Below are 16,844 nucleotides of genomic sequence, written 5' to 3'. Positions count from 1 at the left end.
GTATCTAATTTTCTCTGGCTTAACCATATGGGGTTGTGTGTGTGTGTGTGTGTGTGTGTGTGTGTGTGAATCTATTTCCTAGTCTTTTCCCTGAAAATTATATTAGAACAGACCAGAGGTCAGCAAACTTTTTCAGCAGGAGGCCAGTCCACTGTCTCTCAGACCTTGTGGGGGGGGGCAGGCTATATTTTTTTGGGGGGGGGGGGAAATAATGAACAAATTCCTATGCCCCACAAATAACCCAGCAATGCGTTTTAAATAAAAGCACACATTCTACTCATGTAAAAACACCAGGCAGGCCCCACAAACAACCTAGAGATGAATTTTAAATAAAAGGACGCATTCTACTCATGTAAAAACACACTGACTCCCGGACCGTCCGTAGGCCGGATTTAGAAGGCGAATGGGCTGGATCCGGCCCCCGGGTCTAAGTTTGCCTACCCATGGAATAGACCAACCACATTTGTAGGCAGAGGAGTGAAGCTGTATCCCTCTTTTTTTTTTTTTTAAACATAGGAGATACTTGGTACACCAAAAATTGTGGCCATGACACAAGTTTCCCGTTCACCCTTCCAAGTACTCACTTCTTATAATTCTCGAGCGAGTTGTCATTGTAATAAATGGAAATTCCTAGTAAGAGAGCACACAACCCTTGGACTAAGTGCTCCTCTTCTCCAAGGTTTTCCGCTATCTGTCCTGTCAGCTAAAAAACTGAGTTAAGGATGTGTAGACATTTCATAGACAGAGGCATTCTAATTCTTGTACAATACTTTTTTCCCCCCTTTTACTAATACTAGCTTAATCAAGCACCAGTATATTTATTTGTACCACACCTTTCCTCCAAAAGGAGCCCAGGGTGGCAAACATTAAAAAATCAATAGAATTAGTACAGAAAGTATTGATCTGATGTGTAGAGTTCTTCCTTATTCTACTTAATTCAAGAGGGTTCTGGAAGATTCTCTGTGTGAAAGAAGCAAGCAGAAGGTGCATGATATTTGGGTTATTCCTTCAGAGAAGATAAGCACAGCTGGCTTAAACTGGGTCTGTTATCTTTCTGTCAAGGTCATGCTGACTATAATTGTAGGGCCAGAAGGAGCCTGAGTTTCACATTTTCTATTTCTATCTCTCTTCTGGTGTGGTGTTCTGTACATAGTAAGCTTAGTGTTAAGGTTTAGCCTTGTTATAAGTTATTGTAAGTTTAGGTTAAGTCTGCTGCAACTGGATTTCTTATGGCCAGAGCCAATCCTGAGTGTATTGGATTTGTGACCATTGTGCTCATTTGCCTTCAGTAAAGCTCTGCTGGATGAAATATAATTGCCTCTGGTCTATTTTTTGGGAACCCTGCAACGTGTTTAAGTTTTTACTCTGCTAACTATATACTGGAATCTACTCTGGATCAATACTGAATAGAATTTCACTGACAATACTTCCATCAGACAGGTGGTGACTTCAAGCCTGCCGTCCAGCGGCGCTTCAAAGCACCATGCAGCTTTCTAAAAGCTCCAGGCGGTGCTTTGAAGTCCCAAAAGTCATCACCTAACATGACTGTAAAAGACCAAAAGGTGAGTGGCTGCGCCCACCTATCAACTTTAGCCTGTGAAGGATAAAAACCACCTGTGACCTTAAAGTGTTGGGGCAGCTCTGTAGGTTATGCAGAAAATATTATTTCTACAGGTATAACAGTTTCCTGCAGCAAATATGTGAAATGTGGGCAATATGTACACTTATAATAATATAATAATAATTTATTATTTGTACCCCGCCCATCTGGCTAGGTTTCCCCAGCCACTCTGGGCGGCTTCCACAGAAACCAAAAATACACTAAAATATCACACATTAAAAACTTCCCTGAACAGGGCTGCCTTAAGATGTCTTCTGAATGTCAGGTAGTTGTTTATCGCTTTGACATCTGATGGGAGGGCATTCCACAGGGCGGGTGCCACTACCAAGAAGGCCCTCTGCCTGGTTCCCTGTAGCTTTGCTTCTCGCAATGAGGGAACCGCCAGAAGGCCCTCGGCGCTGGACCTCAGCGTCCGGGTAGAACGATGGGGGTGGAGACGCTCCTTCAGATATACTGGTATACTTACTGAAACACCACATATACGACCTTGAGTTCCAAGAAAGGAGGAATGTAAATGTATTTAAGGAGGAGGTAAATACTGCATTGTAACACTAATGTGTGGAGTCTCCTTACTTTGAACTCGCATCCAGAAACGTGCGCTCCTAAAGAACATTTCCTATCATAATTCAGAGACATTAATTGCTAACGTGTAAAAGGATACAAATGGAACATTGGCAGAATTGTGCAGAAAATGTGTGACCGCAATGGGGCAGTTGCTTAGCCAGGTACAAAGCAGCATTAATAATCCAACTCTTGTCTGCACTTTGCTTCCCTGGAAGAGACAAACAAACAAACAACAAACTTTTACTTGTATTTACAGCTTTTCTGTTTCTTCCACGCGTTGTTTCTACTTTGAAGCCTGCAGCAGTCTTAAATGTTGGGTGTCCAGAACACTTTTTACACAATTAGTAAAATTCAACAATTTCCTCTATTAGGAGTGTGAATCCTTACGTAGCAAAACTGGCAAAGTCCATGCGCAAGAGGGAGGTATCAGAACACCCGGGAGATGGAAAGAAGAAAACTGAAGGTTTGCAGAAGTACAGTTTGTGGTTGTTGTTGTTGGAAAACAAGACCTTAAGGGCTGGGATGGGGAGAACCCCTCAAAACAGCTACCGTATTTTTTGCTCTATAAGACTCACTTTTTCCCTCCTAAAAAGTAAGGGGAAATGTGTGTGCGTCTTATGGAGCGAATGCAGGCTGCGCAGCTATCCCAGAAGCCAGAACAGCAAGAGGGATTGCTGCTTTCACTGCGTGGTGATCCCTCTTGATTTTCTGGCTTCTGAGATTCAGAATATTTTTTCCCTTGTTTTCCTCCTCCAAAAACTAGGTGCGTCTTGTGGTCTGGTGCGTCTTATAAAGCGAAAAATATGGTAAATGAGGACCAAACATGGGCAGTAGCCACAGAACGTTGGGCCAATTGTTGAGGTGGGGGAGAGAGAAGGGAGTGGAATTTCCTGGCGGGAAGTGGCTGGTGGAAACGGGAATGCAGCTGCAGCAACCCAAGAAGCATAAAAACACTTCTGATCAGCGAAACATGTGTGTGTATCGGTGGCGTTTGCCTCCTGGGTGGGTCATAAGGAAAGGGTTAAAATGAGTGTGATGTGATTGGCCAGTGGAAACTGATAGGAGGAGTTAGGGTTAGAGGGGGAGTTGTGTGAAAGTCAGCTGAGAGTTGGGAGTTGAAGAAGGAAGAGGGAGGATATAAGTCTGTGGGTTGGTTGAGTTGTGTGGTGAGAGAGTGAGAGGAATTGTTAGGTGGAGTCAGATAGTTAGTTGGGATAATCAGTTTGAAGTTGTTAGGAACGAATAGGACAGTTAAGGAGCTAAGATTAAGAAACTGCCAAGAAAAATTAACTGAAACCATAAGCTTGTTCATGCCTATAAAAGAAACTTGATTATTTGTTAATGTTACCAACTGACTGGACTTCGTGTGGACCCGTGAGAAACGGGTTGGTGGCAGCGAAGAAAGCAATCACAGTGGTGGCACAGGGTCAATAGACCGTCAAACGTCTGGGGGCCCTGTGTGATCGCCGCCACCACTTTTGACCCACCTTTTGACCCACCTAGGAGGCAAACGCCACAGTATCTTTCTCTATCATCCTGTGCTCCCTTTCTTTCCTCCTCTTTCCTCACCTGAGATAAACAGGAGTACAGGAGGATACAGAAAAGAGACACACATATAAGAAAAGAGAATCACATCATTGTCCCGATCAGTCATCTCCAGATTCGCACTGAGAGGCTGCTTTTGAACGTTCCCAGAGATGGAGGTGAGAGCTGTCCGTAGATATAAAAGAAGAAATCAAGTATCTTGGCACAGCTGTGATTGGATGTCATCCACACACACCCCAAATAAAAGATACAGGAAAGGAAAATAATTCCAATTCACTCTAACTCAATTGCTATTCAGTGCAAAACAGTTCCCGGTACAAATGCAGTTCATTGCCCCCACACTGGTTAGAATGGGCTGTTACTGGGGAAGAGTGGCGTGTGACATCCATGCGGTTTAGTTCACACACTGAATATTGCAGACCAGGCTCCGAGTGGTTTAAGGCAACCCTGCGGTGTTGCTCAGAGGTAGGAGATGGCTTAAATTGGAGGGAGAAAGAGAAAATACAACAACTCTGTCATATTCAGGCCGTAGCCCTTTTTACTGCCGGAGGACAAAAGCTGGGTATGTGGTTGGTTTCAACCCCCAGTCAAAAATTCTCCATACCTCTCAGGATTGCGGCAAAGATTAAATTGCCTCCGCAGACCTTCGTCTTAGGTCAGACCAAATACTCAATTGCGTGCAGAAGCCGCATGCATGTAAACTGGTTAACCCTCTTAAATGTTTAAAAGCAAAATAAATAGATTAGTGAATAATATGAATATTGCATACAAAAGTCAAGTCTAAATCAGAGCATGGTCTCCTGTCTTTTTCCAGGTCCCTCAGGCTCAGGTAACACATGCACACCAGAGATACCCTGCAACACTTTGCATAAGCCTTTTAACGGCCAAGTTAATGAACACTACCTTCCAGTCTTGGTTCAAATGTAAAGTCCCCCAGCTTCTTAACCATGGTTAAGCAACTAGCAGACCCCCTTAGGTTAATGAGTTCTGTTTCCCTTCAAATTACTCCTTCCTGTTGCTATGATGCGTCTTCCACCTGCATCTAGTCGAACAACAATCTCGATAGCTTTAAGCCGGATTTTAAAACCAATGTTGGAGGCGAGTGTCACACTTTGTTTTAAAACAAAAGGGGGGGGGGGAACACTTAACATTTCATCTGTGCCGAGTTGAACGCTAACTATGGCTAGCCAAGAAGAAGAAGAAGAAGAAGAAGAAGAAGAAGAAGAAGAAGAAGAAGAAGTTATTATTTATACCCCACCCATCTGGCTGACTTTCCCCAGCCACTCTGGGCGGCTCACAATCGAGTGTTAAAAACAATACAGCATTAAATATTAAAAACTTCCCTAAACAGGGCTGCCTTCAGATGTCTTTTAAAGATAAGATAGCTGCCTATTTCCTTCACATCTGAAGGGAGGGCGTTCCACAGGGCGGGCGCCACCACCGAGAAGGCCCTCTGTCTGGTTCCCTGTAACCTCACTTCTCGCAATAATAAGGATACTGAGGAGAGGAGGGCACAGGCCTAACGCGGAACTGAGCAGGCATTGGGAAAGAGGAAGGTGTGCTCAAGCCAGCCCCTTCTGATACCTTAACCATGGTTAAGATACTGGGAAATGCTATGCCTGCACAGAGGGGTCAAGAGAAAAAAAGCGCAAACCAAGAGGCTCAGTGCAAAACCCTGCAAAAACTTAAGAGCAGCAGCATGAGAAGGGGCCTTGTTTAATACTGACCACTTATTTCAAAGAAACAGGAAATAAACAGAAAGCAGCACACACTCTTGAAATGAGGGCTTAAAAAAAAAAAAGCACTGCCCTACGGATTTTATTGCTGCCTGTATTTAGAAAGCAATGATCTGGCATTGCTGGTCATTTAACTGGAGGGTTCCTGCTCATACCCCCAAAGGAGCTCACCTTCAAGTAACAAAACCCAAGGCCCTTGTTTAATTGTGCATACATCTGCAGCAGTCAAAACATCAGCTGGCAAACTAATCTGTCTTGTCTATTTCTATACCGGAGATGATTTATCAAAACAAGCAAGCTCTCTGTTTTTAGACTTTGCGGATGGAGGACTGCGTGCTGAGATTCCTTCACTGCAGGGGGTTGGTCTAGATGACCCTCAGGGTCCCTGCCAACTCTAAAATTCTGTGATTCTAAGATGAATTATTTCCTTCGTCCCGCAACAGAAAATTAAGGTCTCAGTCCACAGAAACCAAGGCTGCAATCCCATCTGGGAATAGGCTCCACTGAATTCAGTGGGACAGTCCCACGTAGATATGCACACACTTTTCAACCAAACTCAGGCACCCGTGGATTTGAGGACTGTGCAGAGTGGGGTAGAACTGTTCACCCTATGCAGCTCTCAGGGAAAGGCAGGGGAAAGAGTGCTGCATATAACTTTGGAATAGATTATTTTTTGTATAAAAGGTAAAGGTGAAGGACCCCTGACAGTTAAGTCCAGTTGCAGACGACTCTGGGGTTGCGGCGCTCATCTCGGTTTACAGGCCGAGGGAGCCAGCATTTGTCCGCAGACAGCTTCCGGGTCATGTGGCCAGCATGACTAAGACGCTTCTGGCGAACCAGAGCAGCGCACGGAAACGCCATTTACCTTCCCACCGGAGCGGTACCTATTTATCTACTTGCACTTTTGATGTGCTTTCAAACTGGTAGGTTGGCAGGAGCTGGGACCGAGCAATGGGAGCTCACCCCGTCGCGGGGATTCGAACTGCCAACCTTCTGATCGTCAAGCCCAAGAGGCTCAGTGGCTTAGACCGCAGCACCACCCGCATCCCTATATTTTTTGTATAATAAAGATAAAGGGACCCCTGACCATTAGGTCCAGTCGTGGCCGACTCTGGGGCTGCAGCACTCATCTCGCTTTATTGGCCGAGGGAGCCGGCGTACAGCTTCCGGGTCATGTGGCCAGCATGACTAAGCCGCTTCTGGCCAACCAGAGCAACGCACGGAAACGCCGTTTACCTTCCCGCCGGAGCAGTACCTATTAATCTACTTGCACTTTGACGTGCTTTCGAACTGCTAGGTTGGCAGGAGCAGGGACTGAACAACAGGAGCTCACCCTGTCGTGGGGATTTGAACCACCGACCTTCTGATCGGCAACTCCTAGGCTCTGTGGTTTAACCCACAGCGCCACCCGCGTCCCTATATTTTTTGTATACTACTACTTAATAGCTTCAAATGCTGAGTAAACTTCTTGCAAAGGTCACTGTGGAGTTTGCCCTCCTAGGTGGGTCATAAGGAAAGTGTTAAATGAGTGTGAAGTGATTGGCCAGTGGGAACCCAAGGAGAGGAGTTAGAGTTAGAGTTGGAGCTGTTGGGAAGTCAGTTGGGAGTTGGAGAAGGAAGAGGGAGGAGAAGTCTGTGGGTTGGTCTAGTTTTGATGTGAGAGTGTTAGGGGGAGTCAGATAGACAGTTGGGATAATTAGTTAGGAGTTATTAGGAAGGCATAGGCCGGTATAGAAACTAAGGATAAGAAACTGACAAGAAAAATTATCTGAAACCATAAACTTGTTCATGCTTATAAAATAAACTTGATTATTTGTTTTAATGTTAACAACTGTCTGGACTCAGTGTGTATCCAAGAGAAATGGGTTGGTGGCAGCGGGAAAGTGATCCTAGTGGTGGCACAGGGATCAATAGACGGTCAAACGTCCGGGGACCCTGTGTGATCACCACAGTCACAATAAATCCACACTGAGAAAGCCGTCTACCCATGGCTTTGCAAAGCCTCCGCTTGTGGAGAAAGAAAGCACCGTAACAACCAAGTTTCGCACACCACAGTTCCCAAGAGCACCAGTAGAGAAAGAGAGCTGGTTACTGGAAATAAAACTGGGCAGCAACACCAAACTGTTAAGTAGGGGAGGGGGAAAACTTCAAAGCAGTTATTTTATAAAACACACGGCAAAGCTAAGATAGCAGAAACACCCTAGTGTGATCCAAGCTCCACGCGCACCAATACGTACCCGTCTGTCGATCTTATCACCCTGTGAATCATACATTAAGAATGATAAGGGAATGTTATAGGTCTATTATATACACTTACACAATGCAGGGTTAACTTCTAAATGTTTTGTTTTTATTTTCACTGATGGGAGCTGCCCCATGTATATTTACATCGCAGGCAGCATACAGATTAAATAAATAAATTAGCAGTGAATTAAATAAATTAGCAGTGGCCATTTCTGGTGGAGCCTGATTAATACCCTATTTTGCATGAGATGGAAGGCAGCGCAGGAGCCCAGAGGTCTGGTGACTCTGCAGCTAATATAAGTCAAATCTGACTCACGGGGATCATATTGCACTTGTAGGCAAGCAGCTACCCATGCTGTTTTCCCCAAATGCAAAACAGGATATTGCTCATTACATAAGTAGGCAATTGTGATTTATTGCGCTCCATACCAAGCAAGAGAAAAGCCTGAAAAGCCCATTTCAAGGCTTATTGAGGAACAGAGTTGAATGTCGAGACCCAGCAGCCACCCCCTCGTTGGGAAATAACTCACACAAGGACACAAATATTAAGTTTATGTTACTGGGCAAATTTGGCCACAACTTTATTGAATTACAGAATGTGAGCGGTATTGGCTTAGGCACTGATTGGACCAGACTATATCTGACTCCTGCCCACTGTGAAGGAAGTCTGGTAAGGTTAAACCACCGGTAGGGGGAGGAAGCGAGCCAAGAGGAAGTCCTCCGGCTCGCTCCTCGGTTTAAACTGCCCCAGCCAAGCCCCCCGGCCAGCGGATTGGCCGGCCGGGCTCTGACGTGGCCAGGATCCCCCGGGCAATGGGGGGACAAAGTCCCCTGCCCGTGGTGGAGAGTGGGTGGTCACGTGGTCCACTGCAACTCCTCCCCACTGGGAAGTGGAGCAGATTCATCTTTCGTAATGGGCAGATGGGGGCGGGGGGGGGGGGACAACAGGAAGAATGTGAACCTGTTCGGCCTCCGCTTGTTTAGCAATGTACAGAGTTAATACAGGAATTGGTGTACCCGCACAATTCTTGGCGTCTTGTCAGAAAGCAACTCAAATGCTAATACTGCCCAAGCCCACAATCTACTATGCATATTTTGACTGCCAGTTCTGTTGAAGGCTTGCAGATCCACTTGACTACATTATTTAGTTCTCAGCAACCGCCGTTCTTTGTGTTATATAAGCCACAGATGTTGCTTGTTATGCCAGAGAGCCTGACTTTACCCATCCTATTACGTCCAGCACACTAACTGCAATTCAACAGGAACCGAAAGAGATCGCGTGCAACCTCTTGGGTCTGAGATAATTCACTAGGCACCTTGACTTGTTACAACAGAAACAATTAGCATGAAATTTAAAATGACCAGCAGCCTCCTTTCGACTGAAGAGAACGGCACTTCTTGATATAAAGTACCGTCATTTCCCAGCTTAACAAGAGAACTATTAACGTGAGACACACAAAACGTAAACGCTGTACCTGAGACAGAATGTTGGTGCATTGTTGGAGTAAGGACACTGGGGGGTTGCCAATACTGGTTGCCAGCTGCACTCTTAGCAGCTGCTCTTTCAGAGTGGCGTTTTCTTGCAAGGCGTGAGCCAGCGCCACAGCCGCACACCAGTTGGAAAGAGAGTCTGTAGAGAAGAGTCCTCCACAGAGCAGCTGGCCAGCTGAGACGGAATTCCCAGTAGCTGCAATAGCAGGCACACAATGAAACAAAAAAATGTATTTAAAATAAAATTAAATCCCTGGGAGTTCATTTAAAATACAGTGGTACCTCTGGTTACGTACTTAATTCGTTCCAGAGGTCCGCTCTTAACCTGAAACTGTTCTTAACCTGAAGCACCACTTTAGCTAATGGGGCCTCCTGCTGCTGCTGTGCCACCGCCGTGCGATTTCTGTTTCCATCCTGAAGCAAAGTTCTTAACCCGAGGTACTATTTCTGGGTTAGCGGAGTCTGTAACCTGAAGCGTCTGTAACCCGAGGTACCACTGTACATCCGCAACATGTAAAATACAGTTGTATCTTGGTTGTCGAACTTAATCCATTCCAGGAGTCCATTCGACTCCTGGAACCGTTCAAAAACCAAGGCGCTGCTTCTGATTATCTGCAGGAGCTCCCTGCAGTCAACTGGAAGCCGCGTCGGACGTTCGGCTTCCAAAGAACGTTGGACAAACCTAACACTTCCTTTCAAGTTTTCGGCATTTGGGAGCCAGAACGTATGAGTACCAAGGCGTTCGAGAACCAAGGTACGACTGTGTATGTTCTGAAATTGCAGAGATGCACCAATTGCAAGCAGGACATTGCCATCCCACAGGATGGATTTATTTTTCCCCCTGAAGAGAGAGCACCCTAGCGTCTGAACTGTTGAATGGTAACATATCAAGAGAACAGACAATTTCTCCTGCAGCAGAGATGCTACTTTGCGCAACTGGCATCTCACTCCCAGGAAATCAGTAACGCTCAAAGCTTCACTACAGTCCTCCCTCCCTGTTCCAGCCAACATTCTATTGCTATGCAAATTGAAATGTAAATAAAAACTTCTAATAGTTCTCTTCTGTGGAACTGATCACTGTGTTGATCGGCGCAACCTCTGCACTGGCTTGCTTGATCGCTGCAAGACCCCAATTCAAGATCTTGGTACTGATGTACAAGGGCCTTACGATCTAGAACCCAAATACCCGAAGGCAGAGGTTTGCAAACTGTGTGTCGTGACACGTTAGTGTGTCGGCTGCTCCTCCCGGGGCTGGAAAGGGGTTAGTTTAACCTCCGGTTTGCTAGTAAAACTGAATTACTGTGTTGCAAAATGATGCATGCACCAACATTAAAAGTTTGGAAAGCTCTGCCTGAAGGAATGCCTCCCCCAACAGATTCAGACCCACACATTAATATCTGCAGCTGAGGTCCTGCTCATGGTGCCATCCATGGGCAAGGCCCATGGGGGCAGCACCTTCTCTGTGACAGCTCCCTGTGTATGAAAGTCTCTCCTGCCTGAGATTAGACTGTCCCCAACATTGGTGACGCCTGGGCACCACTATGAAGGTTCTTATTTTGCCAGGCATTTGGTGATGAACTGCACACTGCTGCTGAAAGAGCATGTTTTAAAAATGGCAAGGAATTGCTGTAGTTTTAATTATTGTTTCAGGATCCTGTATACAGTGGTACCTCGGGTTACAGACGCTTCAGGTTACAGACGCTTCAGGTTACAGACGCTTCAGGTTACAGACTCCACTAACCCAGAAATAGTACCTTGGGTTAAGAACTTTGCTTCAGGATTAGAACAGAAATCATGCTCCAGCGGTGCGGCAGCAGCAGGAGGCCCCATTAGCTAAAGTGCTGCTTCAGGTTAAGAACAGTTTCAGGTTAAGAACGGACCTCCGGAATGAATTAAGTACTTAACCCAAGGGACCACTGTACTTGCATTGTTTTAAGACTGCTGTTAGCTGTCCTGAACTTCAATTAGGAGGAACAGCAGGGTACAAATTTAATACATGAGTAAATAAAGTGTCCACAGGACTTCATGCTTAATTAAACCTGAATGAATCCACGGAGGACCAAAAATACAGATTTTCACCCTGTTTACTATGCATGGTCACAGAGCTGAGACTTACCACCCAGCGACATTATTTATGCTTTGCAGGGTGTTACGATACTTGCTTAAAGAGGTTTAAAGACTGTCTCAAGGCAAATCTAAAAAAATGTAGTATAAACACCGACAACTGGGAAACACTGGCCTGTGAGCGCTTCAGCTGGAGAACAGCCTTTACCAAAGGTGTCATGGACTTTGAAGACACTTGAACTCAGAACGCAAGGGAGAAACGTGCTAAGAGGAAGGCACATGTGGCAAATCCACAACGTGATCGACTCCCGCCCGGAAACCAATGTCCGCACTGTGGAAGGACGTGTGGGTCCAGAATTGGCCTCCACAGTCACTTACGGACTCATTGTTAAAACCATGTTTATGGAAGACAATCTTACTCTGCTACGAGTGATCGCCAAGGAAGAAGAAGAAGAATAAATTTGCTGCTTCCACAGAGCAGCAACAGATACAGATCAGATACTGGTCTCATTTGCACACTCAAGGTAAAGGTAAAGGGACCCCTGACCATTAGGTCCAGTCGTGGCCGACTTTGGGGTTGCGGTGCTCATCTTGCTTTATTGGCCGAGGGAGCCAGCGTACAGCTTCCGGGTCATGTGGCCAGCATGACTAAGCCGCTTCTGGTGAACCAGAGCAGCGCACGGAACGCCGTTTACCTTCCCGCCAGAGCGGTACCTATTTATCTACTTGCACTGCATGCTTTCGAACTGCTAGGTTGGCAGGAGCAGGGACCGAGCAATGGGAGATCACCCCGTCGCAGGGATTCGAACTGCCGACCTTCTGATCGGCAAGTCCTAGGCTCTGTGGTTTAACCCACAGCGCCACCCCCATCCACTCAACACTCAATAAGTAGGACAGCTCTGCCTTTGCTTGAGCTTGTGGCCAACCTTTTCTCGATTTAGGGAAAGAAACTGGAGAACTCTCTCATAATGGGAAGTCCTCCAAAAATTAAGATTTCTTCATCCCCCAGAAAAACAATGCTTTGAAATTGTTGGGGAAAGCAAACAGAATATACGGCTCCCTTGCTAGAAAAGCTCCACTTTGTCTGTTTTCAGTCACAATTCAAAGTGTTAGTTATGACCTGTAAACTCTCATATGAGCCTTCTCAGGCTTGAGACCTTTGGGGGAGGTCCTGTCACTCTCACATGCATGCTGGGTAGAGACTCAAGAGAGGGCCTTCTCAGTGGTAGCAGCTCCCAGACAACTTTGGAACTCCCTGCCTAGGGACGTTAGACTGGCTCCCTCCTTGTTGTCCTTCTGCCACCAGGGGGAGACCTTTCTATTCCAACAGGCTCCTGGGAACTGACCGCTTTTAATGAAAAGGATGCTGCTGTTCTATTTTTATTGTAATTACACGTAGGGTTTTACTAGATCTTTTATATGTCTACACTTTTACTTCTGTTAATGTTTAAATACTTTTTAATGATTTTTTCCACTATGTTTTTAGTGGTTCTTGTTTTCATATGGAAGCTGCCTTGGGTCTTGTCAAGGAAAAAGGTGGAGGGGGGGAATAATATTAATAACATTAATGGTAACAATAATAATAATTACTTTGATTTAGTATTAATCCTAGTCCTCTGGTCTCTCCACAAATATTAAGACTCACTCATAAAACTACAGCCACATATTTAAAATTCTATACCATCAATGGTTGAAGGTAGAAGCGTTGACACAATTTCTCCTTGCCCCTTCTCGTTCTTGTATAAGAAGCACTGGAAACAATACAGGACTGCACAACGCAGCACAAATGGTTGCCTTTCATTCACCATCGACATAAGTAGTACTACAATTGCAGGCCTGTCGAGTTTAAAAGAAGAAAATCTATTAGTTTGGTGTTTTTTAAATGTATGCAAGTATAAAAACAATAATGCTCTTGGGGATTTGAATGATTATTAATAATAATAATTTATCTATATGTCAAACATCTGACTGGGTCCCCCCCCCCAGCTTGTGGCTTCCAACAAACTGAAACATCAGCTAAGAGCAGACATATTAACCATCAGAGGCTACTCAACCATGTGATTCTACAATAAACACATCCATTATTATTTTTACTTAATAATTTGTATACTGCCCTGCATCTGAAGATCATAGGGCAGTTCAAAACATAAAAACACAAAACGAGGACACAAAATACATTTGAATAAACAAATGAATAAAAACCCCAGCACTAGATTCTTATGCAAAGCAAAGAAACAGTTACGCTGATTGCAACAGGTGCTTATGGAAGAACTCTCTTACAGACTGAAAGGAAGTCTTGAAGAAATTAGAGCACAGGTAAGTGACAGCATGCACTTCAGATGGCAGTGGACTACAGCTCCCATGTTCCTGGACCATTAGCTACCTTGGCTGGGGCAGATGGGAGTGGGGAACCCAACATCATCCAGATGGCACCAGGCCGACTTAAGAGGACTACAAAGTAAGAACAACATCCCTAGACCCAAAGTGGCCTGTCTGTACAGCTATAAAGTTTCAGCTCAATGAGATGCCAGCCTTGCCATTAGAAAACAGGAGAAGCATTGATTCCCCACCAGCCATCAAATGACGTCTTGATTCTCCTTTGTTTTCATGAAGGGCTGTGGCTCGGTGGTAGATCACATGTTTTACATGCAAAAGGTCTCATGTTCAATCTCCAGGTGAGGCAGGAAGAGGCCCTTGTCTGTTGCCAGTGAGCGTAGAAAATATTGACTTAGATGGATCAGTGGTCTGGTCTTGGTATATATAACGCACCTTCTTATGTTCCAAAGTTCTTCCAAGGAACAACTGTAACAGCTCAGATCAAATGCTAACAGCACTCAAAGCTAGAATGCAATGTTAACCCACTTAGGGATCAAAGAGAAATCTATTTCGCTGCTGATGGTTTGTCAGCTGGCAAGAAAATGCTTCCTTAAGCTCTTTCCCCCTTGCATATAGGGATTCTCTGTCTGTGCACTCCAAGTACACATGCCAAGTAGACTTTCCACCCAAGTTGTTGTTGTTGTTGTTTAGTCGTGTCCGACTCTTCGTGACCCCATGGACCAGAGCACGCCAGGCACTCCTGTCTTCCACTGCCTCCCGCAGTTTAGTTAAACTCATGCTGGTAGCTTCGAGAACACTGTCCCACCATCTCGTCCTCTGTCATCCCCTTCTCCTTGTGCCCTCCATCTTTCCCAGCATCAGGGTCTTTTCCAGGGAGTCTTCTCTTCTCATGAGGTGGCCAAAGTATTGGAGCCTCAGCTTCAGGATCTGTCCTTCCAGTGAGCACTCAGGGCTGATTTCCTTCAGAATGGATAGGTTTGATCTTCTTGCAGTCCATGGGACTCTCCAGAGTCTCCTCCAGCACCATAATTCAAAAGCATCAATTCTTCGGCGATCAGCCTTCCTTACGGTCCAGCTCTCACTTCCATACATCACTACTGGGAAAACCATACCTTTTACTATACGGACCTTTGTTGGCAAGGTGATGTCTCTACTTTTTAAGATGCTGTCTAGGTTTGTCATTGCTTTTCTTCCACCCAAGTAGCTATGCTCATAACATGAAGCTGGCACACCTACCTGCTTAAGCAGCAAGTGCCCCTGCTTGCATTTCCAAACAAGAGTGAGCTACACTCTGCTGTGAAAGCTAGAGGGGGTAATCCAGGATGAGCTATACAGAAGCTGGAGGAGGATCCCCAGCTCAGTAGCAGAGCACATTTACCTTCAGAAGTCCCCGGTTCAATACCTGGCTGCCCCAGTTGAGGCTCTCAGGCATCAGATCTAAGATAGATCCCTGCCAAAGGGCCCTGGAAAGCTTCTGCAAAAGTTGATAAAACTTTTCAGAACTGGCGCCAACCTTTAATCCCAAGTCCTTCTAACTGAAAAAGGAAATGGCAATGCGGTGCCACTGGTGGATATAACTTATGTCAGGAAACAAAACGCTCTTAGTTCTCATTCCTGAGGTATAAAACCAAAGGGCCCGACAACAATGAGCTATATGGATCAATGGTCAGCCTTGTCATGGAAATAGCTTCACAAGGTCGCTGCAAATTAAGCTTCATGAAAGGCCAGAGGCTTCTGTTTTTGCCCGTTTCTGATCACATTTCTGGTTTTACACCAATCAATTCCAGTTGCAAACATCTTGCTATTTATGTTTACAATAAAGGGCATCAAAATTTTCCTTACCCTACCTTGGTGGGTTTGAAGGAGCATTTACTGAAGCAAAGTAGTCTTGATTCATTTGACACCCGCGAATGACCTCCGACACAGTGTTAATGGTCTAGAAGGCAACAAAGCAAAAGCAGGTTACTGAACCATCAGAACCGAGAGCAGTACAATGAACTGGTCCCAGCTTCAGATCTTCAGAATTATGCAATGCTATAAAACATGCAAGGACGCAGGTGGCGCGGTGGGTTAAACCACAGAGCCTAGGGCTTGCCAACTGGAAGATTGGCGGTTTGAATCCCTGCAACGGGGTGAGCTCCCATTGCTTGGTCCCAGCTCCTGCCAACCTAGTAGTTCGAAAGCACGAAAGACTGGACCTGACGGTTAGGTCCAGTCGTGGGCGACTCTGGGGTTGTGGCGCTCATCTCGCTTTACTGGTCAAGGGAGCCGGCGTACAGCTTCCGGGTCACGTGGCCAGCATGACTAAGCCGCTTCTGGCGAACCAGAGCATCGCACGGAAACGCTGTTTACCTTCCCGCCGGAGTGGTACCTATTTATCTACTTGCACTTTGATGTGCTTTCGAACTGCTAGGTTGCCAGGAGCAGGGACCGAGCAACGGGAGCTCACCCCGTCGCGGGGATTCGAACCGCCGACCTTCTGATCAGCAAGCCCTAGGTTCTGTGGTTTAGACCACAGTGCCCGCGTCCCTGACCTGCTCTTAAAAGCATGCAAATCCATGTCATCCTCTCCTTGCCTGATCAGATCTTGGAACATCTGTTTTCAGCTACAGAGTTTATTGTTACTAAATGCACCACCTTCCTTCTACTCCCTTACCTCAGTAAGAATATCAGCAGGAACTCCAGTTGCCATCAGGATTGTGCAAAGCTGCTGCAGCAACCCACAATGAAACATGGCTCTCTGACAACTGCTCGTGGCACCAGGGGGATTCGTGGGAGACACCAGCACTCGGACCAGCTGAAAAGGATTTCATATAGCGTCATATACACATGCTAAAAATCCACCCGAGGAGCTTTCCTTTTTCACAAGACAGAACTATGTAGAATTACATGAAAGTCAAAGCACACCTTCATAATGATACAGAGGTGAACACAACAGATCTGACCTCAAGTCACTTTGCTAGCCGCTACATTATGCTGAGAAGCATTTACCTGGAGCATCAGATGAAGATTGGTTACTTTCTGAGCTGACCACCCAGAATTGTCGTCACCGACTTCAAACCACGGCTTCATACGCTGAATATAGGAACCTTCCTTAAAGAAATTCTGATTGGAATTGTTGTTCTTCAGCAAATTTTGCAGCAAGAGAAGACAATCCTCCACAACTATGCCTGAAAGGACAGAAGCGTCGAAGCACATTAGTTTCAACAGTCAAAATTACCGTATTTTTCGCCCTATAGGAC

The 16,844-nt window shown here is 45.6% G+C and overlaps 1 protein-coding gene across 7 annotated transcripts in view; it reads right to left on the bottom strand.

Annotated features, from left to right (window-relative positions):
• USO1 (USO1 vesicle transport factor) overlaps nucleotides 1-16,844 on the bottom strand; it is a 56,752-nt gene that overhangs the window by 18,541 nt on the left and 21,367 nt on the right. For 4 of the 7 annotated variants that reach the window (XM_083582619.1, XM_083582620.1, XM_083582617.1 and 1 more), the window contains 7 exons: nucleotides 16,594-16,772; nucleotides 16,259-16,399; nucleotides 15,450-15,538; nucleotides 12,947-13,101; nucleotides 9,186-9,397; nucleotides 2,283-2,393; nucleotides 585-703 (listed from right to left, as the gene is read on the bottom strand). In XM_083582619.1, coding sequence (XP_083438745.1) covers nucleotides 585-703; nucleotides 2,283-2,393; nucleotides 9,186-9,397; nucleotides 12,947-13,101; nucleotides 15,450-15,538; nucleotides 16,259-16,399; nucleotides 16,594-16,772 — 1,006 coding nt within the window. Of the gene's footprint in view, nucleotides 1-584; nucleotides 704-2,282; nucleotides 2,394-7,703; nucleotides 7,725-9,185; nucleotides 9,398-12,946; nucleotides 13,102-15,449; nucleotides 15,539-16,258; nucleotides 16,400-16,593; nucleotides 16,773-16,844 lie in introns of all 7 variants that reach the window. The other 3 variants (XM_083582616.1, XM_083582614.1, XM_083582615.1) reach the window with 1 other exon arrangement.

This window comes from Podarcis filfolensis (genome assembly GCF_964270895.1).
Source record: "Podarcis filfolensis genome assembly, chromosome: 13".
Classification (NCBI taxonomy): Eukaryota; Metazoa; Chordata; class Lepidosauria; order Squamata; family Lacertidae; genus Podarcis; species Podarcis filfolensis.
Note: the sequence above shows the minus strand (reverse complement) of the source record. Positions and strands in the feature narration are given on the sequence as shown.